General features: G+C 40.5%; 1 protein-coding gene across 2 annotated transcripts in view; it reads left to right on the plus strand.

Moving 5' to 3' along the window:
- The first annotated feature begins 1,359 nt into the window (after positions 1-1,359).
- Positions 1,360-24,010, plus strand: part of UBE2V1 (ubiquitin conjugating enzyme E2 V1) — a 99,475-nt gene continuing 76,824 nt past the window's right edge. The window contains exons 1-2 of one of the 2 annotated variants that reach the window (XM_069243652.1): positions 1,360-1,487; positions 23,522-23,670. In XM_069243652.1, the coding sequence (XP_069099753.1) occupies positions 1,466-1,487; positions 23,522-23,670 (171 nt within the window). In that variant the 5' untranslated portion in view covers positions 1,360-1,465. The remainder of the gene's footprint in view (positions 1,488-23,521; positions 23,671-24,010) is intronic. The other variant, XM_069243653.1, reaches the window with a different exon arrangement.

Genomic DNA, 24,010 nt, shown 5'->3' on the forward strand with positions numbered 1-24,010 from the left:
AGCAAACTTTAAATAACATAATCATTAGTAATTAGTACAAAACCATACTTTAATACAAAAATTCATAAGCATTAGTCATTTCCATTAGTCCCCGTATACATTGGGGGCCACTCCCCATGGTCACATTTCAAGTGCACGTTTAAGCAAAACACATTAATATAATGTCTATGCGGCATTATCACACACTAGTTCATAAACATTTCATATTAATATAGATTATATAAGCTACACTCTCTCACAAGTGTTATTGCCCCTTGTCTTTCTCTACATTTTTTCCTTCTAAATATCAGACAGTGTGTAAAAAATACATCTATTTGAGAAATGACCCCGTAATTCACTTGCTAGTATGGGCACCCTGGAATTCAGAGATGTGCGACCAACCACTGCTTCTCAACACCTTATCTTGTGCCCATTTTGGAAATACAAAGGTTTTCTTGATACCTATTTTTCACTTTTTATATTTCAGCAAATTAATTGCTGTATAACCGGTACAGAATGAAAACGCATTGCAAGGTACAGCTAATTTATTGGCTCTGGGTACCTAGGGTTCTTGTATATCCCAGCAACCAGAAGAGTCCATCAGACGTAACAGTATATTGCTTTCAAAAATCTGACATTGCAGGAAAAAGTTTACAGAGTAAAATGTGGAGAAAAATGGCTGTTCTTTTCACCTCAATTTCAATATGCTTTTATTTTAGCTGTTATTTTCTGCAGGAAACAATTGTAGGATCTACACAAATAATCCCTTGCTGAATTCAGAATTTTCTCTACTTTTCAGAAATGTTTAGCTTTCTGGGATCCATTTCTGTCACTAACTGGTAAGAAGCTGAAAGCACAAAAAATAATAAAAATGGGGTATGTCCCAGTAAAATGTCAAAATGGTGTTGAAAAATTGGGTTTTCTAATTCAAGTCTGCCTGTTCCTGAAAGCTGGCAAGATGGTGATTTTACCACCGCAAACCCTTTGTTGATGTCATTTTCAGGGGAAAAAAAACACAAGCCTTCTTCTGCAGCCCTTTTTTCCCATTTTTGTAGGGAAAAAAAACGAATTTTTTGCTATATTTTGGCAAATTTCTTGGTCTCCTTCAGGGGAACCCACAAAGTCTGGGTACCTCTAGAATCCCTAGGATGTTGAAAAAAAGGACGCAAATTTGGCATGGGTAGCTTATGTGAAGAAAAAGTTATGAGGGCCTAAGCGACAACTGCCCCAAATAGCCAAAAAAGGCTCGCACGGGAGGGGGAAGGCCTGGCAGCGAAGGGGTTAAGAGAGGAGGGTGCTGAGTAAAGCGTGGTGCTTGGAACAGCGACCCAGGAGTAACTAGCACCCTCCTCGCGTGCACGTTTGTGTTGTGACGTCAGGCGCTTGCGCGTTCTCGCAGACGCCAGAGACGCGCGTGCGTCTGCAGGCTGGCAGGTGACGCGGATGGGAGGAGGAAGCCGCCGCATCCGGAGGAAAGCGACGCAAGATGGCGGCGACCACTGGCTCGGGTGAGCGAGATACAGAGGGGCTGCTAACGCATAATGGGGGCACGGGCTAGACTGGGATTTGGCCCGGACACCAACCCATCTCCGGCCAGGGTCCACGGGGCACAACTCGAGCGTAATACGAAATGTTCCCACTTCGACTGAGGCCTGCGAATCGCAGGATCCAGAACTGTCAGATTCCTCTGGTACTCCCACCCCTTGTCCTCCCCCCGAATTCGGTAACAGATTGACCAGAGGCGGTTCCCAATGTATTGAACTGAGTGTGTCCGCCCACGGGAGTGGGATGAGCGCCCCTGTCAATAATACGACTGTAACTGGGGAGCAGGACACGCCCTCACAGGAAATGAGCCTTCTTAAGGCGCATTGAAGTGACCCCCGATTCTTAACAGCACACATTCCTTCATTGAGGTAGATGGTGATACCGGTCCTCTCTAAGAGTTTATGCTTTATCCCTTCGTTATGTACAAGAGTTACCGAGAATGGAACAGGTATGTCAGAGATGCATTCGTGGTAAAGTTCTTAACACTCACTTATCGACCAGCTGGTAAAATAAGTGAATGGCACCGAGCTCTCTTTTCCCAGAATATCACTGGGAAACGGCTCTCTGCGTGGTGTCTTATCACAGTATACTTGTCATAACGATACTGTATTATTTGACAGCTATCCAGTATCACTGACTAAGAATCATCAGAGCCTCCTCATCTAGGGGTGAAGTTTCTCCTTTACATGTCTCACCCTGTAGAAATATCTTTGATTGGATGTGTTATATTGTGCACTTCATCCCTCCCAAGAAACAGATCACACTCGTTGCTAGGAAATAGAGACACCCTCCTGTTAGCCTTTTTTAATTGGAGACAGGGCACCGCCTTTGTGGGAGCAGCTGCCATCAGAACCTGTCCGTCCCAGGATAACATTTAATTTGAGAGTTGGGCTGGTTTCCAGCGAACTGGTTTCGCTATAAAATATATGAACACATATTATTAGCAGCTACAGAGCTTGACGTCATCTTCTCAGCAGTTCGTTGCCAGTAAAGAGTATGGTTAACTTATTTCACCGGGAATAGGTTTCACCAGAGCTTGATGCTCACCTATTACCAAAGAATCAAATTTAAGAGCAAGGTATACTCCCACACCTCTGAAAACATACCTAGCAAACATGATACACCTCTATGCTTTGTCTCATTTTGGGGTCTTGTTCTCTTGACCTGCTGTATCTGCTTCTGTGGGCTTTCACCTCGCCAATCATTTTCATTCATTCCTTGGCCTGCGTTTCAAACTTACTTTATTTTTTTTGGTGAATGCTTTACATTTGTCACGCCTTTTGGCTGTTTTGTCCCTGACCTGGAGACCGCCCCTGCTACCTGGATTCTTTCGCTATCGGCCATATGTTTCATTTTGGCCCATAACCCTTTACTTTCTGCTCTCTCTCCGCCGCTTGCTTCTTGGAGCTTGTTCATCTTTGCCGCCCGTCCCTGTTCTCAACTGCTCGCTTCCGAAGGCTGGAAAGAACAGTGGCAAGGCAGGTAATGCGCAGTGGGTCCTTTAACATATAATATAAAAAAAATACACAAGTGGAACACGTTTTATGGACCAGTGATGCCAGGATTCAATTGTTGGAGAAATAAAACCAATATCAAAGGATGCCTTCTTCTGCTCTCCAAACGCGTTATTTAATGTGTGGTTACTTAACAATATATCCTGCTAGTAGACACCAGGGATTCAGCAGTCATTGTATTTGTACTTAGCGAGATGTTTTATTTATTACAGTGACCCTTCATAAGTGATTGTATTGCAGACTGCAGCAGAGAACTTTGTTTACCCATTGCTATTTCACACTTTAGATTGCAGCTGATTCCATTTGTGCCTCCCCCGGGATGTGAGCACTTGTCAATAAAGCACACTCTCGGTAGTACTTTAAATGTCATTGCATAGACATGCAGCGCTCTAACAATTCAAAATCTACCAACACAATCACAAGTGAGACATATTTCATCCATTAGCAAAGTTATGGGATATTCTGAAAGGCTGAAGTGAATCGGTGGATTCTTCAAGAGCCAATCACTCGCTTTAGGCGTGTCTGCTGTGCCTAGGGCTAAATTGCTTCTGGCTTTACTCATACCATGTTTGTATGTCGTTCCAGTGTGGGTGCCCTTCTTTCCTTGTGAGCGTTTATCACCATATGCATTTCTCAATCCCGCCGCAATGTGTCTATGTATCTCCCCATAAATAGGAATTGATAAATTGGTGAGCGATTTTATAATATTTAAATAAACATACATGACAGTATATGTTGGGTATACGGTTCCTGTCTTTCTTGGCAAACAGCATAATAAAGAAGCAGGATTTAAATACGAAATAATAGCCTGACATTACAGTTCTCTTAGCTTGTGAACAGAACTTAACATTTTAAGACGAAGCAGTATTTAAAAGGCTTGTTTTGATGCCCCCCACCCTCCTCCTGAAATCTGTTATGCTTTTGACCCTTTTAAGTCCAATGTCTTGCTTCGTATCCCACTGTTCGTCATGTTGCTACTCTCTCCTGCCATTAATGTGGCCCTTCCCCCATCCAGTGTCAGTCAGTGATAGATTTTAATATTATAGGGTGATACATGGCAGGGATCAGAGAACTGAAGCTGCCATAGGTTTGTGCCAGATGTCTGTCCTCTCCTCCACACACAGCTGCTGCCGAGTTCCCCACCAGATAAGTTATTTACTGTTTATAACCTCCCTCGTAAATCAGATTTCTGGGAGACAAACAGAACATGAGAGCAATGAGTCTGATTAACCCCTCAAGCCCAGCTCCATGTTCTGTATCCACTCCATGATAGACATATCACTGTAACTAGATCCCAACAGTCCAAATTTTCTTATGCTTTCATAGGCTGTTCAATAATTTTGCAGTCGCTCACAGAACGTTATAGTGCTGTTGACACAATCTCAGTACCAGAGCACCACCTCAGCACAAGCACAGCACCACCTCACTACCAGCCAAGCACATCAGCGCAGCACCACCACATCAGCGCAGCACCATCACAGCGCAACTGCCAACATAACTCAGCACTAGCACTTCAGCAGCAACTTGGCATTAACGCAGCACCACTTCATCATTAGCGCAGTGCCACCTCAGCGCCAACTCAGCATCACAGAACACCACCTGAGCACCAGCATAGCATCCCCTGAGTACCACCAAAGCATCACTTAGCACCACCGGAACACCACCACCGCACATGCACACCACCACCTCAATATCCATCAGCACCACCTCCGCATCAGCACTGCACCTGCACAGCACCATCTGTACATCAGCACAGCACCACCTCCATATCAGTGCACCACCAACAGAGCAGCCCCACCTGGGCACTAGCATGGCAGCACCATCTCATCATCAGCTCAGAACCACCAGAGCAGCACCACCAACACAGCATCATACCACCTCAGCACCACTAAGTACCACCTCAGTACCAGTCCAATATCACAGCAGCACCACCTTACTAGCAGTGTACCACAACCTCTGCATCAGTGCAGCACCACCTCCTCAGGATCAGCACTTCATCACTCAACACCACTGCAGTATCAGTGCGGCACACCCTCAGCACCAGTGAAACGCCACCTCAGCACAACTTAAGCAACACCAGTCAGCACCGCGGCCTCAGCACCACTCAGTACCAGTTCAGCATCACTCAGCACAGCACCACCTCCCCTAGTGACCGCCCGCTGCTTGTGTTGTAATTCAGGTACTATTTCCAAACTTCCACCCTCCAGTTGTTTATACCCCCAGCCAACAACAAAAAGCACTATAACAAACAAGCATTACAACAGGCAGGAAGAAGATGCCAGCGTTGCAAGGACCAACAAGTATTTACAGTGCAATAGGTCTCACACTTGCTTGAGTTGGAGCTGTTGGCATTGTAAATGCATAACTGGACTTTTCTTGCCACATAAGTTGGTCAATCCTGACTCATAAATTGCTCCTCTCTGCCACATAATTTCAGTGGCCCTTCAAATTACTAAAGCTCTTCCATGTACCTTCTTCCTCTGCAGCAAAAAATGAAAATATTCGCTTTATTTGTTAAAATGTTTATAGTATTATGTAGTCCCTATAGCACGTAGTGCCGTACCCATTTTCAGGCCTACTGTAATACTATCACAAACAAGGCCCTTAAAACGGAAACTACTCCCACCTGTAAAACAAAAGTTCCAGCCATGAGAGAGCATAAAAAGACAATTGAATGTTTGGAGAAGTTACTATTTTAAGGTCCCACCCCAATCTACTGTGGGTACCCAAAAATGAATTGGACAGAAAGATCATGTTGTGCTGAAATGGTTTGGTGGTTGTCCCATTGTTGTAGGGCCACTCCACACTGAATTATGGGCAAAAATGTTTTTGAAAAAGATATGCCCCAGAATGCATTATGGGGCGAGTTTTCCTAGTGCGGTGAATATTATAGTATTGGCTCTCCCGCTGTGCCAGGAAAGCTGCTTTGCGGATTTCTTTGTTTTTTTCTGTTTTAAATGCCCCAGTTAGTATATTTTTCAACTGCTAAACTTAAGTGGTACTCATGTACAGCACTCCTCATTTGTGGTTGCGCAATATGAAACTGTACATCTTCATGTAAAGTGCACCTCTGATCAAGTTTGCACTATATGAGCCTTAAATAAAATAATAAATAAAAAAGAGCCCCCTCCCCCTTCAGCTTGCAGCCTTTTTGCATAGATAACACAAAGGACCTGCGGCATGCTCAAAACAAGGAAGAGGAAGAAACAATGTACAGCCACACATGTGAAGCGGTGAGGTAAAATAAAAAAAAAGTAAGACCCCACGCTAAGGTAAATGGCTGATCGTGCAATAATCCATGTAACAGGGTCCGTCTCCAATGTTTCAAAGCAGCCTCAAGGTGGGACAAATGTAAAGCATTTACCAATAAAACCAAGGGAATTTTGAAAGGCAGACCAAGGAATGAATGAAAGTGATGGGTGTGTTGTAAGCCCACAGATGTAGATTACAGCATGTTGAGAGACCATGCTTGCGTGCTGCCTAGGCTCAACATAACAAATGACATGTTTTTATGTTAATTCTTAATAGTGCCACTCAGTTGTACATTATGTATTCTTGGTTATATATAAGGTAACAAAAATGCTTAACATTTTTTTATTATAACTTTTCAACATGCTGCTCAGCACCCACACTGCTGTACGACATAGCTTAAATACACATCAAAAAGATACACTGTTCGCCCCCCCTTTCTTTTTTTCTGAAAGTGTATCTTTTTGATTTATATTACTATTAGGGAGGCTGTACACTGGACCGTATAATCTCCCTGTCCCTCTCATGGTTATTTGCAGTATCTCTGGCTTACCACTTTGGTTATGCCAATGCTTGTTTTTATATGGGACACCATGCTTTACTTGTGATCAGTGACAATTCTGATGCCTCATAAGGGGCAATCCTTCACCTCCTTACAAAGTTCAAATAAAATTTAGCGCTGGTATTGCCCACAAACTAATCCCACCAAAGAACACAATGCACTTAAATCCAAAAAACATACATCCATGGAATATTCGCTCCCAAATACCTATCACAAGGATAAATTGTTCTCTTCCTAGACCACCACATGTCCTCAAATTAACAGCTCTCAATGGTGAGCAAATTTCTTTATTTTCTCTGTCGGAAAGGGGTATTTTCAAAGAGCATATTAACCACATTGGAAACATCTCATTGAGGTGCACACTGAGTGACAGCTCAAAAAGTCATGTGATGCTTACTTTTCAAGGAAAAATCTTTTAGTCTTTCATCTGCTAGTTTGACAAAACCCTTCCTAGAATCTGCTATTGATAGCGGTGGATGCCAACTGTCACATCTTATCTAACACACTAACTCAGTAAATTGGGAACTTGCTCCAACCCCTGAAAGCTGCTTTTATTGAATGTGTGGATCATAGTTTCAGTGGCTACCCTCTCCTCCACTAGAGTGGAATTCTTAACAAATGGCTTTTGATGGGAGGCACAGCACACTGCCTTCCTCAAAATTCTTACCTAGAAGCTGTTGTCACAAAGTCAGTTTAATTGATGCACAGCTTCTCTCTCTCCCACTTGTTTAAAAATATGTGTTTTACCAAGGATTTCAACAAGCGCTCAAGGGTCTGGTAAGAGTAAGGGATGTGTAAACGTCTCCTCCAAAAAAGATACTAAAGTGCCAGGACACCTACTTGGGTGATAATGCTCTCTCTGGATCTTGATAACTAGTGACATAAGAATTTGGAAGTCCTCAGGAAGTGCTTACTTTAGGGGATACTGTTTGAAACCGTTTAGTATTTTATCACCCATTTTCTGCTAATTCAAGCCTTGTGTTGCCAAACAAAATGAAATAATACTTTAAAGTTTGAGTTGTATAAATAGATGTGAGTGAGAGAGGTATTTTACTTTCCCAGAGAGCCTCATGGGCCGTGGAGGTTCTGGGCTATTGCACACTTTGCCCACAAAGTCCTCTCATAACCTTCTGGTACAGCTGTGCTAAATTAGTCTACTAAGTGACATAAATTAAGCAAGCCATTAGATCTATAAATTTGCATGGAGCACTGGCCTCATCTCCAGAACGATGCACAGATGTATGTATTGCCACTTAAAAACTGCAAGCCTGACTAGGAAGCAATTGATTGCTGTAAACAGTAAGAAAACAATTTTACAGCATGGTGACTAAAGGGTGCTTTTCTTAGTTTTTACTAATCTCTTTCTAATGAATTTATGAAGTGCTTCTTCAGACTAGGGACAGCCCAGAGGGAAGTTCCCAAGGTGGTTCACAATACTGGAGCTTTTCCCTCGAGTACTCTGCTTGTTGCAAACAATTGCAGTACATAAACAACTGACCATCTTGCTTAGCTGATGCATTCTATACGTGGGCTAAAGAAAACTAGGACTAACACACAAGTATTCCACTGTGCTGTTTTAATAGCTTTGTATTGTGTTTTTTTTTAATGAAATATTTGATTTTCTGTAATAGCAGCATTAAACGGTGTGCATCTCTAGTGCTGAAATTATGCTTTAGTTACTCTGTTGTAGTTTGAGTGCTAAAGTGCTCTAGATGGTTTTGGAGACGTGGTCCTTTCTGTGGTGGTATTGTTTTGTTAGTTATAGTAGTGTGCTTATCACCACTTTGTGTCCCTTCCTTCATTCTGAATATCCTCAAATCCCATTACTTGCAATAACCTTTTTTGGGGGGCCCTACTCAGAACAACTCTTATTAACCCTGCCGATTCACTATCTGTTGGACTGCTGTTTGATAACTGGTTGCAGTTTACAGTCCCTAACCAAGCAATATTGTTTTCTTATTTATTCCAGTCTGCTGCTATCCCAAAAACTCTCGTTTTCACCTCTTCTTTCAGTCTTCTTCGGACAGTAAACTCCACTTTTTCTTACTTGCCCCTCTGACTTTACATTTCCTTCGTTGTTAAGTTAGTTACCTTTTAGAATACAATTACTCTTTCTGTTTTTATTTTTTAGGTACCCTGGCTTTCCAATACCCTTTGTCCTTACAGCCCTGTACCCCATAACCAAAAGTGTTTTCCTTGTTCACAGTATTCTGCACAGACACTTCCCATAGCCAAAATCTAATGTTCTTGACCTTTTTGTTTTCTCCCCTCGTAAATGTGAGGTCTGTTGATTAAAAGACTTTTGACCACAGATCATTTTTTCAACCCGACTTTCTGCCCGCCTTAATGTTCTCACCCTTATAGAAAACAGCACTGCCACGCTAGCAGCACACCACAATGACTCACCGCTTTCAGATTACCACAAAAATGGAAGATGGGAATGGTCTCAACTACATTCTCTTTCCATCACCTCTGCTTAAATATTTGAATTCAGCGCTCCATTTTTCTAGATGCGCAAGCCTGTCTTTCCTGGATTCCTCAATCCACTTCCACCAATAACGCTACATGAGTCTTTTTTTTTTTGTGTGTTTTTTTTTTGTGTGTGTGCTTGGCCTAGCGATTGACCTGCCCCAGTAACCCCCTCCTTGCTAAGCTTAACTTGGCATCCATATGCAGGAGCTCTGTGTAGCCCGGGTGGTTTGCACAGTTTCCCTGATGCCATTCCCCTTCTTCACTGCCATGGAAACTCCCCAGCCTCGCCTAAAGCTCTTCCTCGATTAAATACTCAGTGCTTCCTCATCTACATTGCCAGCAGGGTTCCTTTTCAGGCATGCTATCCACATAGGGAGCACCTCTGTTCATATAGACATAGTGCTTCCTCCTCTAATCGATTGGTAGGGTTCTTCTTCAGGCCTTCTATCCACATAGGAAGCAACTCTGTTCAGATAGACATAGTTGCCCGAACTAAATTTAGTACCTGTTTATCTGCTTTCACAGCCTCTTCCAGATTACCACCCAGAATCACTCAGCTTGTCAACAGAGCCTACTCCTACTGCACTTTCAGTAGGCAGGCATTTTGGAACACACCAGAAATTGGAAAAGGAAGAGCTGTTGACAGTCATTGCCACAAATGATGAGACATACTATCTGACATGCTGCCACCTCAGTGAATCTATACTTTTCCAATCTTGCCTTTACCACTGTAATCAAATTATTATGCCTTTAAGTGCTTAACTCCTCCATTCCCAAACCCTCATAGCATCTCTTCAGTGCGTTGGGGTTCAGCTTACCCCTGCTTTATGTGTTAATTGCACTGTTTAGTGCTGCATTGTTCATGCACCCAATAGTTTCCAGTCCCTATGTGTTCCTTTAAACTAACCTCATCATCTGAACTTGACCGTCTGCCTACCTTTCCTGTGCATACTTGTACATCTAATCACTCAAATCATTAAATATCTTCCTCCTAGCTCATGCCAACAAAATCTTTCCCCTTTTAAAGTCATTGCTGTTTTCCTCCCTTTATGTTGAAAGCTGCGTCTGTCATTCCTATATTCAAATGTCATTCCAATACTCATGTGAGGCGACATATAATACTCCCAGAATGCTCTGTTTAGATGCAAATGTTTTCAGAAGCTTATAGGCAAAATTAATGACTTTGCTTTCAAAATAAAATATTCAGAAAAAAAGCAAGTAGGAAAAAAAGTTGTGCAAAATTATTGTGATATTTTAGGAACTATTTTTGAAGCATCATTTAATAAAATGTGTTGATGCATGCTAGTGTTTCCAAAACATATTCATAATAAAAAAATCAGTGTAACTATTTTCAACAAGATAATGGGAAACATGAAGATAAACACGCACTGGCAAAGCCAATTGATCTGACATTGGTTATCAGTCTTTTGGCTTTGTCAATTCATGCCTTGTTTTGTCATGGGTTTAGCAATACTATATTGTTGAACGAGCTGCCAGGCCCTCATCATTGTAACAAACAGTGGCAAAAAGCAAAAACAAAGTTTTGGGCTTTCAAAAAGCAGACATTGCCACATAGTTCCTGGCACTGAACAAAACTAATTTGTATGCCAATATGCCCCTTGTGGAAGAGCACAATGCTATCACTCACAGTAAAGCCAGCCAATAGATAGATTGATAGAGAGAATTTTAATAAAAACAACATTTCTTGGTTAATGCCTGACTGAATTAGGGATCCATTTCTTAAAGAAAATCACAAAAGTGCACCCATGGTGTATGTCTTTAAATTAGTGGCTTTCATGAATTCACAAGAATTTATAGAAGTAAATCAGGAAATTGTACCCCTGGAAAATATTTGTGAACTGCATTTCAGCATGAGCAAATGGGCATGTGTAGAATTGCTGATGCAAAAATCTATTAAGCGTTTACATGTTCTCCTTCTCTCCAGCCACTTTTTTCCCAACTCTGGGAGAACTTCTACTTCTGCCCATGTCACAAGTAAATTTCCAAACTGTCTCAGTATGGTAAAAAATTAGAGAAGAGCTGGTGAAAATCCTTAAAACATGCAAATTACTTGGTTTGCACAGACTCAAAGGCCTTCCAACCCTGGAAGTATTGCTTTACTTCTTCCTCCAGCTCCAGTACGCAGATCTGCAGAAAGGTGGCAAAATAATTAAATCACTATAGTATGGCTTGAAATTGCTAGTATTTAAGCCCCATTATATTAGTAGCCCTGACATAATCAGAGAGGCTATTATCACAGCTCTTACATAGTGAGATTGGTGCGGTATAATAGAAATTTTATTAAATTCCACATCCCTGATTTTTAATTCCATAGAGTGTAACTCCCTCTGCAATATATGCTGTTGACAATGGACTCGGGGGCGTAACAAAGGCCTCCGCAGACCTGGCCATGCAGGGGGGCTGATATCCAGGGGGCCCCCTCAGTGCAGTAACCTCCATAGAGTTCTGGAGGGGTCCCCTCTTTGTACTTTGCAGGGGGGTGGTCCCCCTCAAGTTTACGTATGCCATTGAATGGGATTCAAGTAACACATCTGGTGCAAGAAGTAGTTTTCTGTGGCGTATCAATGCAATTTCTTTGTAGTCTGTCCAGGCAGCTAACATCTTATAAGTTCTTTTGGTGACCCCCACCACCCTCTTTTGAATTCATCCATGGTGCAGAAAAAAACGTCTGTTATCCAAGGAATTCTGGGGGCCCAGGGAGAACCTGTAAATGATTGATTAATTATAGACATTGAGCATGCAGGAACACCTGAGGGCTTCCTGACCAGAGGAAACATCACAAAACTATTGCAGTTTAAAAAAAATCAGCTTTCAGATATTTGAAGAATTGTAACTGATTTTCTTTTAGCCTGAGGCTAGGTTTTCCAATCCTTGGAGACACAAAAGGGCAGAGAGGGCATTCTAGCTCTAGCATGGAGGTTTTGAGGGATATTTTTTGTACTGAGCTGAGGAAACTGCACAGAAGAAATGCAGATCAGTGATGAAGTGGTGCCGTATGGCATGCATAGAGACAGTAAATACAGATAACTTACATGCAGGCAGCTGGTGAAAGCGTTTTTGGATGCAGAGAGACTGAATTGCTACAGTTACGTTTCAAAATCAACCTCGCCATAACATTCTAATTCGTAATTTACTCTGAATGTGTTTGGGCAGGAATATATACAAACATTTTTTGATAGTCACCAAGTCCAGAAGATGGATTTTTTTCTGTGTGTTCGTAACCCTAAAATTCACAAGGGTAATTTCTTAATTTCTCTCTACAAGGTCCATTTACTGTATAAAAATGAATTCCTAAATTTCTTACAAATTATGTCACCTTAACACTGAGCCAGCTGATGAGTTCCCCCTGGTAGTTGACCCAACACTTTTGCTACTTCCCACAACTGAAAATTCAAGTTTGCATGTATTGAATTGGGGCGCATTAATTCCCATCCACATTACCACTTTAAGCATGAAATCATTGTTGGTTTATCTCCCCCTCTCCAGCTGGATGATGAATTGTGGATCCTCTGCGTAACTGAGTGCCAACCAAAAGATTGCATCTATGAGACTAAGGGACGAACATTGATAATAACGTTAGGCTCAGTGATTGACTCTTGGGGTACCTCGCAGTCAACCTGTTGTATAGTCAGTGCACCTGCTAAGAGTCACAGCTACTTTAAACTTCAATGGAGGAGGGGAATTTATTCTGCTTCACAGAGGCTCTGAGGAATTTTGAGATGAGAGACCATGTTAAAAGCAACAAAGATCTAAAAGCCTCAGAGCAGCTGATGTTTCCTTATCTAGTTTCTTCTGCAAATCGGTAAATACTACAGACTGTTCAGTTAAGCCAGATTCATTAAAGAAACAGTCTAGTCAAAATGATGAGGGAGTTAAATTTTACAACACACTTGATCACTTTGGTGAGAAATGAAATATCTTTATAAAATTAGGAAGGCTGAAGAGGTCAGCGCTGAGTTTATCTAAATGCAATGTTACATTAGCTTCAAAGATGAGTGTTTTGCCTAGTTGCCCATCTCTTTTTTTTTTTTCTTCTTTTTTTTTTTTTTAAAGAAATGGTAGATAAGTAACGATTCAGCTCTCTAGATTCGGCCAGTGACTAGGAACCCTTGGTTGCCATCAAACATTTTTCTTCTGTCATATTAAAGTAAATGCAAACACAGAATTTGCTTCTGATTTACATATCCGTTTTTCTGGAGCCTTCCCAATGTTGGCCTCTTACATTTAAATGTGTCTTTTGCTTGGGATGCAGGCTTCACTTAAGAATCAGCCTGTTGTGATTTTGTCTAGATTCCATTCTGGACAATGCACATTGAAGTCCTTTGACACAACGATGCAGCTGTAGTATATAAATAAGTTGAAAAACAAAAAATAGTAAAAACCCATTTCAGAAAATCCAAATGAAAAAAGTTTAGTGAAAAAAACCAAATTCATGGAAACAGTTTGGCCAATAATAATAGAACAGTATAGGAAAATTGTTATGAATTTACCGCAAACAAACCCCTGTCTTCAAGCGAAAAAATGTAGCTATGTAGCCCATGGTATATCCTAGTAACATATTTTTAAAATTTAAACTGGAAAAAGAGGTGAAAGGGAAGCAGGGAAAGAGGATTGCAAGAAGAATTAGGATGCAAAGATGGCTCCACAAATACGAGAACATAGTGTGGAGGAGAGGTAATATAGACTAAATTTAAAGTGTGTGATAGAGGAAGGAGTATAGTGTCCCCCCACCCTTGTGTCCCCTGTTTTCTTAATCCCCCCAAAAATTAGCGGGGAAGATGGAGAAAGGGCTAAATAACTTGGCAAATAAAAAAATCACCTAGCATTGTATATAGAGGACTCATCTCGGAGATTATGTACTTCAGCAAGCCTTCCATCTTAAAGAGAATAAATTGTGAAGGCAGAGGTCAACAGATTACATTAAATCAGTGAGGAGAGTATATTAATTATGGTAAATCTGGGGATTCTAATGAACAGATCTGTTCTTTATTAAACTCTGTCCCTGACATTTCCACCCGGTGTGTGATTGGTTGGAAATTTCCTGGGAAGTACTTCTAGGCTTATTGCGTTCTTCTACGTTCCCTTCCCCCACCGTTTCCTCCATTTGTATTTTTTTAAGCTTCACGACAAATTCAACACTTGTCAGTGTTGATAGTCCTCTTTTGGCCATGTCGGAAATCTTTTGGTTCTCTTTCAAAATTACTTTCTGTGGCTTCCTCAGTTTCCAGATCTATTGGTCCAGCAGCTAGGACAGATTCTTCTGTCCTCACTAATGTTGCCGATCCTGATGCCATTGCTCTTGAGAAAATGGTTTATATGCATTTGTGTAGGAAACTTAGCCATTAAGTTTGAAACTAGAAAAGATTGAACCAGGAGGCAATAAGATTAAAAGATATGATTTTGTTATCAGGCATTTGAGGAAAGTTTAAATATCTAAACATGTTTTTAAATGATGCTGTAATCTCTCTATCCATTTGGATTATGATCCCATTCAACCTTTGTGACCTGTGCCTGACATTGCCTGAAATATTTTCTTTGAAGATTGTGGTGGTGCACGTTTGACTCCATTGTAAAGCTTCCTTTTATTAAAGTTCCAATCCTTTAGTTGGGCTTGCATTTTATCTTGTCCTTGCATATGTCGTGCCCATTAAACATTTCGCCTTAAATAATTTGTCTTACTAAGTCGAGAGTCAAGCTTCAGCTGAAGAATCTTATATTGTCGTCTACAATAGAACTTTTTGTTCAGCATTTGAATCTACAATGTTGGTTCTGGATTCGGGTAGTCCCATGTTCCTCGACTAAAGTAATTCTACATGGTCGAGATAACGAGCTTTGAGATGTATGTGGAGCATACAGTTTCAGTTGCACTCTGTGAGATAACAATAAAATTTCACCAGGTGATATAGTGGCTAAAGCAGTAGTTTCTGTTCTCCCCAAATGTTATGCTATAGGTACTGTATCTTTTCATGGACATCATTCTCATTGAACCAGACCAGAAGTCGTCTTTGTGTCCTTTCATAGGTACCTCCCAATGATTGCTACCTTGTCAGTTTCTGTGTTTAGTTAATTAAAACAGTACACAGACAACATAATATTAAACCACATAATAAAATACTTTAAATGCTAATATAGCATAAGTAGGGCATTAATGAGGAGCTCTCTACCTGCTTTTTTCAAGTATCCCTCTTTGCTGTATCTGTACTGTCGGATTGTAGCCAGGTTTGACTTATATATTCCTGCTCCCTAGTTTTAAGAGCTGTGAAATCAGACAACCACATGGATACAAGGAAAGGAATGCATTCGGGACAAGGGGTGAGTTTTTATTATGATAATTCAGGTACTCCTAGTTCTTACTGTCCTTTATGCACAACACGACCCAGTAATCACTTAACTTATCATGCTGTGCCACAGCCTTTCATGTTGGGGGAAGGGATTGGAACTGGACATGGCTTTTTGGTGACAGTAGTAAGGTTGTGGAGCTCATGCCAGTGGACAGTAAATTGCACCAGCAGATGGTCAAACTTTCCTTTCTAGTAAGTGTTTTTCATTTTCTGCTTTTTGCACATACAACATATCCAATTTGAGTTGGATACCTTTCTTTCCCCGTTTCTTATGCGTTTGTGAAAATTGTGGTAAGGTAAACATTATTCTGAGGAAACAATGTTAGAAATAATGATTGCTCTGTAACAGTTTTGGATGTGACAGTATTTATAACATTTGTAGTTTTTTTTTATCTGTATGCTTTCAGCTATGTAACTGTTCTTTTGGAGATTTGAGAAACTGATAAAGAAATGTTACAAAGTAAATCTGTTAAATGTCGCTAGTCTTAATGTGGTTGCTTGCAGTTTTAAGAAAACTGAATATTTGATGTCCCTTTGATGGCCACTGGTGTGCTTTGCTCTACAGTATGATTACATACATGTCAAATTCCACCTAATGTCACCACTAAAACATAAGACGTGTAGTTCGCAGAAGGAAATCAATTTAGCAGTTAACTGACTAATTCAAAGCAGCATACATAACCTTGAAAATCAGATTGAAAATTATCAGTCTAACTCCTAATAATGTATTTTTCTTATGTTCCATATGAAGAATCTCATAATGAAACAAAACACGTATGTAATGAGATTGAGAGTCTCAAAAATGCTAAGAGCTGTTATTCCTATTTCAAAATATTGGCAATCCCTGTCCAACAATGCATGCTTTTTAAATCCTGTATTGACCTAGTAGTTCCTGCCTACCTCTATCTTTGCCACTCGCTGCATGGCCTCTCCATAAGATTTGACAGATTAAGGATGCTGTGGTATCTATGTCTTGATTTTTGTAGCAAGGATGGCAGATGGAATACAATGAACCTCTGTGTTTCACAGCATTGGTGGGGGGTTTTGAGCTGTCTACTTGAAGGCATTGCATTCTTTGTCAAGAGAAAGGATAATCTACTAAGGAGATTTTCAAATATGTCCATATAAGGGTATTAGGTGAAACTGTGAAATCGGCGGTATTAAAGCAACTGGGTCAAAGGGTGTTGCATTTTGTTTCCAATTTCAAAATAGTCATTTACTTAATGAAAGGTAGCAAATTAACTGCTGCAGCATGCCTCAAAGCCACAGTAGGATGTGGTGGTTGTCCTCTTTTGAGGACCTTGCCAAGGAAAGGTTAGTGACTAATTGGACAGTACATGGTGTGGTTTGCAGGATTTGACTAGTTTTCTGGAAGGTTGTTCAGTTGCTTGTTTGGCTGAAGTTCGTAATGGTGTTCATGTGCAAGGTCAGACTGTCCGTAGCGGGCATCAGGTGTTTCCCTGGGTGACTGGAAGGATGGAGGCTGCTTTCGTTACTCGGGGCCGGTTTGTAGCAGTGCCGCAGTTTTAAAAGCATGCAGAGTTCCTTGTATATCCAACAGTGTTCAGGCAACAATTAAACTGCCAAGACCATTCTGGTGATTAATGTACCTCTGGAGAGAGGCCTGAGTTTTGTCTAGTGGCAGTTTTGACTCATCTAAGGTAGCGCAAAGGGTTAATATGCCTGCAGCAAAGAACATGTACTGTGCAGCGCAGATCATAGAACAGTATTTTAGGTGCCTATGTCAGTGGGTTACTACTTTTGTCACAGAGATCCCTTTGTTACTGTGGAGGTCATAAGTTACAATATTATTCTAGCACAGAGTTATGAATTGCCATCAAAGAGCTGCATGCAGACTGCGTGGTCCAGGTCAGAAAGTTGTGTTTTTCCCAGTCTTTCATTATCCTAATTTTGCTAAAAAGGGTTTGTTTGTGTAGAAAGAAATTCTTATTAGTAAAGTAAACCCTAACCACTGTCATGTTCTAAATCCCGAGTTTGTGATTCCCCAGACCAATCACTCTTGAAAAAAAAAAAAGTCTACCTACACCTTTAGTCCCCTTTGTCTTATGTAACATTTTCTATATACTGATTTACACATGTATGATTAATTGTCTCTGTATGTGTTTGTAATGTAAAGAGCTCAGAGACCCTACACTGGTATGAGAGGTGATATGAAACAAATGAAATACTTGGCAGAGATGGGCTATAGAGAGACTAGAGAGATGAGAGGCAGTTTTGGAGGATGACAATGAGGGAAACATGGAAGAGCACCAATAAAGATTGCACCATTTGTGCACCACTCCCCCAATATTTGTATTGCAGTGGTCTCACCTTCTTGATGCTGACTATGCACCATATGGGGGATGGTCTGACAAATTTTGCTTGGTTTGCCTTGAGTTCCCAGTCTGGCCCTGTTCATGTGGGAGGAGTGTTGCAGAGAACTGGATGTGATCATGCAAAACAGGTTCCACTGTTGCTACACAATGCTTTTAGGAGCTAAAGACTAAAGATCAGGTTGCTTTAAGTAGGCATGGAAGTGAATACCTCATGGCAGAATGAGGGCCGCAGGTATACTTGGTTTGTGAGCGTTGAAGAGGTCTTTGGGTGTAGGACATGCATCCAATTTATTTTTGGATAGAGAAATGGTTGATATTTAACTTTTTAACTGATTGGGGAATGGACAGTTTTGGGGACGAATTTGAGTAGTTTTCATGCTGCGATTGTCCAGTGATCATGGTGTGATGCTTTGTTTATACTGTGCGGATGCTGGCTTTTCTAGTAGGACCTTTGTTTTTTTAGGAGTAGCAGGTACCCTGTAAATTACAAGGCATTACTAATCTTTTTCTATTTTTGTGACAGTGTTTGAAGACATTTATATTTTGAGGGTACCAATGAGCGTTGTTGCTATTTTGACATTCCAGGCTACTGCCGAGAAAGGATATAACAATTAAATGTCAATCATTGGTTGCTTAGAGCAGTCAAATAATGCTCAAAGACTTTGATAGGAAGTCTGTTGAATGATCTGGCTTTAGTGATGGGTAGCTTTGGTTTATCTTTAGTGGTGTTTTGGGTGAGTGAGCAGGAACAGTTGTAAGTGGTAGTTGGTAAGTTCAAGGGGTTGGAAGGCTGCTAAGAGGATGAGGTTGCATATATCTGGGTGTGGGAGGTGAAGATTGTGGTTGATTAAGGCTTTTAGATCCAGGAACAAATTGCCCATAACCCTGCTGTTTAGATTTTTAGTGGGAGACAGCAAAACACATTCTGTGTGGTTGTGATTGAGAGACAACATCTAAGATGTTTTAATGTTTGTCAGATCATTGAGGCAGAAGATGTGGTGAAATGTGTCCTAGAGACTGGGGGCAAGGGGAGTCGTTCAGAGCTCTGTGAATGTAGGATGGGAAGGTGATGATAGTTGAGGAAAGTATGTTTCTGAGACTTGTGTTGGATTTGTGAGGACGTTTCTAGTTGAAACTGCACTATCCTTCTGTAATGAGTTTGAGGAATTTAGGCGATTAGGTGTGGGTGAGGAAGTCTCTGACAAAGTCTCGGTTCAGTGATCTGAAACTGAGCAGTGTTTGTGTATATGCTTATTGCTCCTTGATGTGTGCGAGTGAGTATTATGGGATGAGAGGGCTCTAGGGAGTGCAAGAAGTGTTATTGGGTGGTATGTTTGACATATATGATTTGGCTGGGTGAATCTAGTTGGGATCAGGTACATAGTGAACTTGTGGAAGGTACACTGGAAGAGAGTGCAGGGGATAGATTGTGACAAAGCTGCTAAGTGAGTAGCATAATTGTAGTGAGCAATTTTTTTTTGTAGAAAGCAGAACTAAGTAAACTTAGGTCAAGGAACAAAAAGGTGCATAATTTCCTTAAATCATTAAGAGTTTCTTTGTGAAATGCTTAATGTGTTTTTGGTGAGTCCGCAGACTAGAAAGACTTAGATAACATAGGTGTATCAAACATTTTTACATCATAGTGGTTTTTAGAGGGTCATGTCGCTCTGATATTTAGTTTTTTCTAGAAAGTGTCTAGAAGGCTGACTTCAGTTTGCAACAATGGACACTGGCTTTAAAAATACAGTTGCTTCAAATCCAAAAGCCTTTAAGCAATGGTGGGTGGGGGTCTGGTAATGCTTGTTTAAGTTAATAGTGAGTGCACACTGGGGAACCTGCTGGTGAAAGTTAAGAATAAAGGAATTATCTGTCACTAGAGGTCCCAGTTACTGATATGAAAATATCAAGAAAGTTGTGTGTAATGAAGGTTAATTGTTTGCTTATTTTGAGTTCTTGTTTAACTTGGGTATGTGGGCTACAATTTACTCTTGCATAGAGTAGTTTATAGGAGATATACCCGTGCACACTGGTGTGTAGAGAAACCATGAAAGGTTGAGCGCAGGGCTCAGCTGCAGACCTGCCCCTGCACCTAACCCTAACCATGCATGGTGATAAACATATAATGTTACTTTAAAAATAAAAAAATTGAAATTCACAGGAAAAAAAACAAATGTTAGTGACATTAGAGTGTGGAATTAAAATAATAGGTTACATTACATAAAAAACAAGCTTTTGCAATGTAATGGGTCTTGCATTTGCTTGAATTTAAGGTATTAGCTCTGTGAACTCACAACCGGACTTTTCTTGCCATATAAATTGAAAATGAAAAGTAAAGCAGTTTCACATAAACAAGACGATTCACAGTGCCATGACTGCCATGAGAATAAGCGCGAAAGAGAGACACAAAAAGAAGTTTGCTCGCAGTCAAACGTATCTGCATAAGTGCAGTTAGCCTTGTAACAGGGGCGATGGCCAAGGCAGTAACAAAACCTCCCCAAGGAGAGATAAACGTAAAACATTTACCAATGTCATCAAAGGATTTTTGAAGGGCAAGCCAACGAACGAGTGGTAGTCGTGAGGTGACCATTGTTAAAAGCCCAGATACATACTAACACGTCGGAAAAGCAGCTCTTGTGCTCTGCTGTGCTCAACCTAAAAACGTAGAAATTCACTGGAAAAAAACAAAAGGGTGTTTATAGTTGGTTAAAAATGTCAGGTAAAATATACCTTTTTAAACAAACAAAACCACTGAAATTCAGCAGTTATAGTTATCTCATGTAAATCTAACTCATGCCTAACATACTTATTGTTCTTTCTCCTCCATGCATAGTGCTATTATCAATGATGCCACTTCAGATGTTGAAGTGATGTTATCAATGATGTCCTTGATCATGTAATGAGTAATATTATATTGGAGGGAAATAACTGTGCATGGCGGGGGCGAGAGTTATAGTAATGTGAGGTAAATATAACTGGTGAATTTTAGTGGTTTTGTTCATTTAAAACTATACGTTTTAAGTGACATTTTCACATAACTATAACATCCCTTTAACCTTTGTGTTTAAGTGTAATATGTATATTTTTTTATGATAAATATATGTATAGTGAGCAGGTATCGGGGTAGCTCTAGATTTACTTACAGCACAAAAGATACCATTAAATATTAAATCTGCAAAATAAATACAAGTAAATGCTTTTTCTGTGTTGGGTTAGTGCACTTTTGTACACACTGCCCTTCTACTACATTGTAACGTACAGTCCTTTAAAGTTGCAGTGATGTGTTTCAGCTGAAATGCTAAAATACCAGTTATGAGATTTCAAGCCTTTTAATCTGTGCTGTTGTCCATGGACCATGTATGTACATATGTTTGTTTTGAGGAAAAAATAATGATCCCTGTTAAATATGCCTACTTTTGCAGGATTACTAAACTGTTTATGCTACTTTATTTTGATCTACCTCTATCATCAGTAGCCATGTTCAAGCACTCATAAAATAATTTGTCTGAATCATTTTTAATTCAGCTTGTGAGTTTACTTTTTAAAAAGGCACATATTTAAAAATGTTCTTTATATGTAAACATGTGAAATAGTTTGTTTTGTGTTTTTATCTATGTATATATGTACAAAGTGTGTGTGTATATATATATATATATTTTTATTTTTTTATTTTTATTTTTTTTAATTATTTTATTCAATAAAACACAAATCAAATAAACATACATTAATACAGCAGATCTCTCGACAAGAGGATAAGGATATATGAGAGCCATTACAAATCGTATAACTACTGTGGTATCCCAAATCGCAGGCGGGTCTCTGCCAGTATCTCTCTCTATATGCTGATATCAAGGGATCCGTTCCAAAAAAGAGCCTCCACACCGGAGGAGCGAAAAAGTTCGCCGCCCCAGAGTAGGACAAGGACAGACACACCCAATGGTATTAATCTGACATCGTCGAGCAGGAAGAACTGCAAAAAATAACAGTTGCAATAACCTCTAAAAACAGGCAGGTGGAGCACACATTCACATCGTGCAGGATTATCATACAACCAGATAACTCGCATAATCTGAGGGGGAATGAAGGGCGCAAATGGGAGACATCAGTCACACAGCGCCCTCAGTTTGCATCGCCAAATATTCATTTAGAGGGGCCCAGATATCTTTGGGGCGGGATCCCTCTGGCATAAGTTCCCAGAATATTAACAGCTGATCATGACAAAAAGCAGCATCTCGTAACCAATCAGACCTACGGGGGGCTCTCCCCCGGCCCCAGCACATCGCGACTCTACGCTTAGCCAGCAGCATGAGAAGGCCCACCAAGCGTCTATGCGGGCCCTGAACCTCGTCCATATATCCCAACAGCGCTATCTTAGGGTAGAGGGGGACCTCCACCTCTATCATTTCAACAATCGACCGTCTTATCTCCTCCCAAAACTTATACACTTTCGCGCACTCCCATGCCAGGTGAAAGAAGCCCGCGTCCCGAGCCCCGAAACGAGCGCAGCATGTATCCGCTAGCAGCCCCATGGAATGTAGTTTCTTGGGCGTATAATATAGTTGGAGCAGAAACTTAAAATGCAGCAGGCGCAGTCTATAATTCGGGGACAGTGTCCTCATATGAGCACAACAACTACGCCACATTGCCTCCGGGATAGGCTCCCCCACATCTCTCTCCCATGCAGTCCTAGAGGACACCACGAGGCCACTCCCCTGCTCCTGCGCAGCATTATACAGCTTAGTTATCAGCTTGGAGGGGGATCTCGCGCTACAGAGTGCCTCCAGAGCACGAAACTCCAAGGGAGCATCCGGCACTTCAAACAATCGATCTCGCAGCAAAGCGCGGACCCGGATAGCACAAAAACGTTGCAACGGGGTGCCATCGCATTCCGAGAGTGCATCGGGAATATCCTATATATATATATATATTTAAAACACAAAAGTTCTTTATAACTGCCGATTTCAATCAAATTAAAATCATTAATTTTAACATTGATCTGTATTTTGATTATTTGTCTGATCAAAAATTTGTTGGAGACTTTATGTGCATAATGATATCTAGATATTGTGACAGATGGTATTTGCAGTGTATACATCTAATCAGTTATGATTGCAACTACATTTCTCTTGTCCATCAACTTGAGATTTGTCTGGAAGATTGAGTTTTGTGCAGCTTATTTATTGCCAAAATGCAAATTAACCTATTGGGTCATTGTCATTTGTTATTGAAATGAGACTCCACTTGTTAAGACTGGTTCCATCATTTTTTGATTCTTCTTATATATGTGTGTTGTTGAAGTGCAATCCTGTAATGTGCACTAGACAGAGGCTGGCACAACATTGTGTCACAGTGACTCAAGTGGCTCACAAGGTCTTTTAATGAAATAATATTTCACTTACCTATCATTAATACTGGTACATCATGTCTGTCGTGTGAGAGCCTTTACTAAACTTAGTTTCAGAAAGTAAATATTCAAGTTATCAGTGTTTACTTTCTATTCTGCAGGTGTAAAGGTTCCTCGCAATTTTCGACTGTTGGAAGAACTTGAAGAAGGTCAGAAAGGCGTTGGAGATGGAACAGTTAGCTGGGGCCTTGAAGACGATGAAGATATGACACTCACAAGATGGACAGGAATGATTATAGGGCCTCCAAGAGTAAGTAAAATTATATCCACTGCATGAGAATTGAAATAAGAATTGTACATATTAATTATAGGTTTAAATAAAATAATGTGAACTCAAATAGCATTAGGAATTGTTTTGAATTACTGTGGTTAAAATCCTTATTTCTAATCTGCTTATAAGATCATGTAAAATGCTTAAGAGCAAGTTCTGGTGAAATGGATTGTGCATGTCTTTAGACACTGGAAAAAGCTTCTAAAGTTTGTTATACACTTGTGTTAATTTCTGACTTTTACTCTTTCTATAGATAGTCAAAACGTTGGATACTTATTTAAAAAATCCAATGTACTGAGTTTGTCATCCTGCCTGGGCA

This window comes from Pleurodeles waltl, chromosome 7 (genome assembly GCF_031143425.1).
Source record: "Pleurodeles waltl isolate 20211129_DDA chromosome 7, aPleWal1.hap1.20221129, whole genome shotgun sequence".
NCBI lineage: Eukaryota > Metazoa > Chordata > Amphibia > Caudata > Salamandridae > Pleurodeles > Pleurodeles waltl.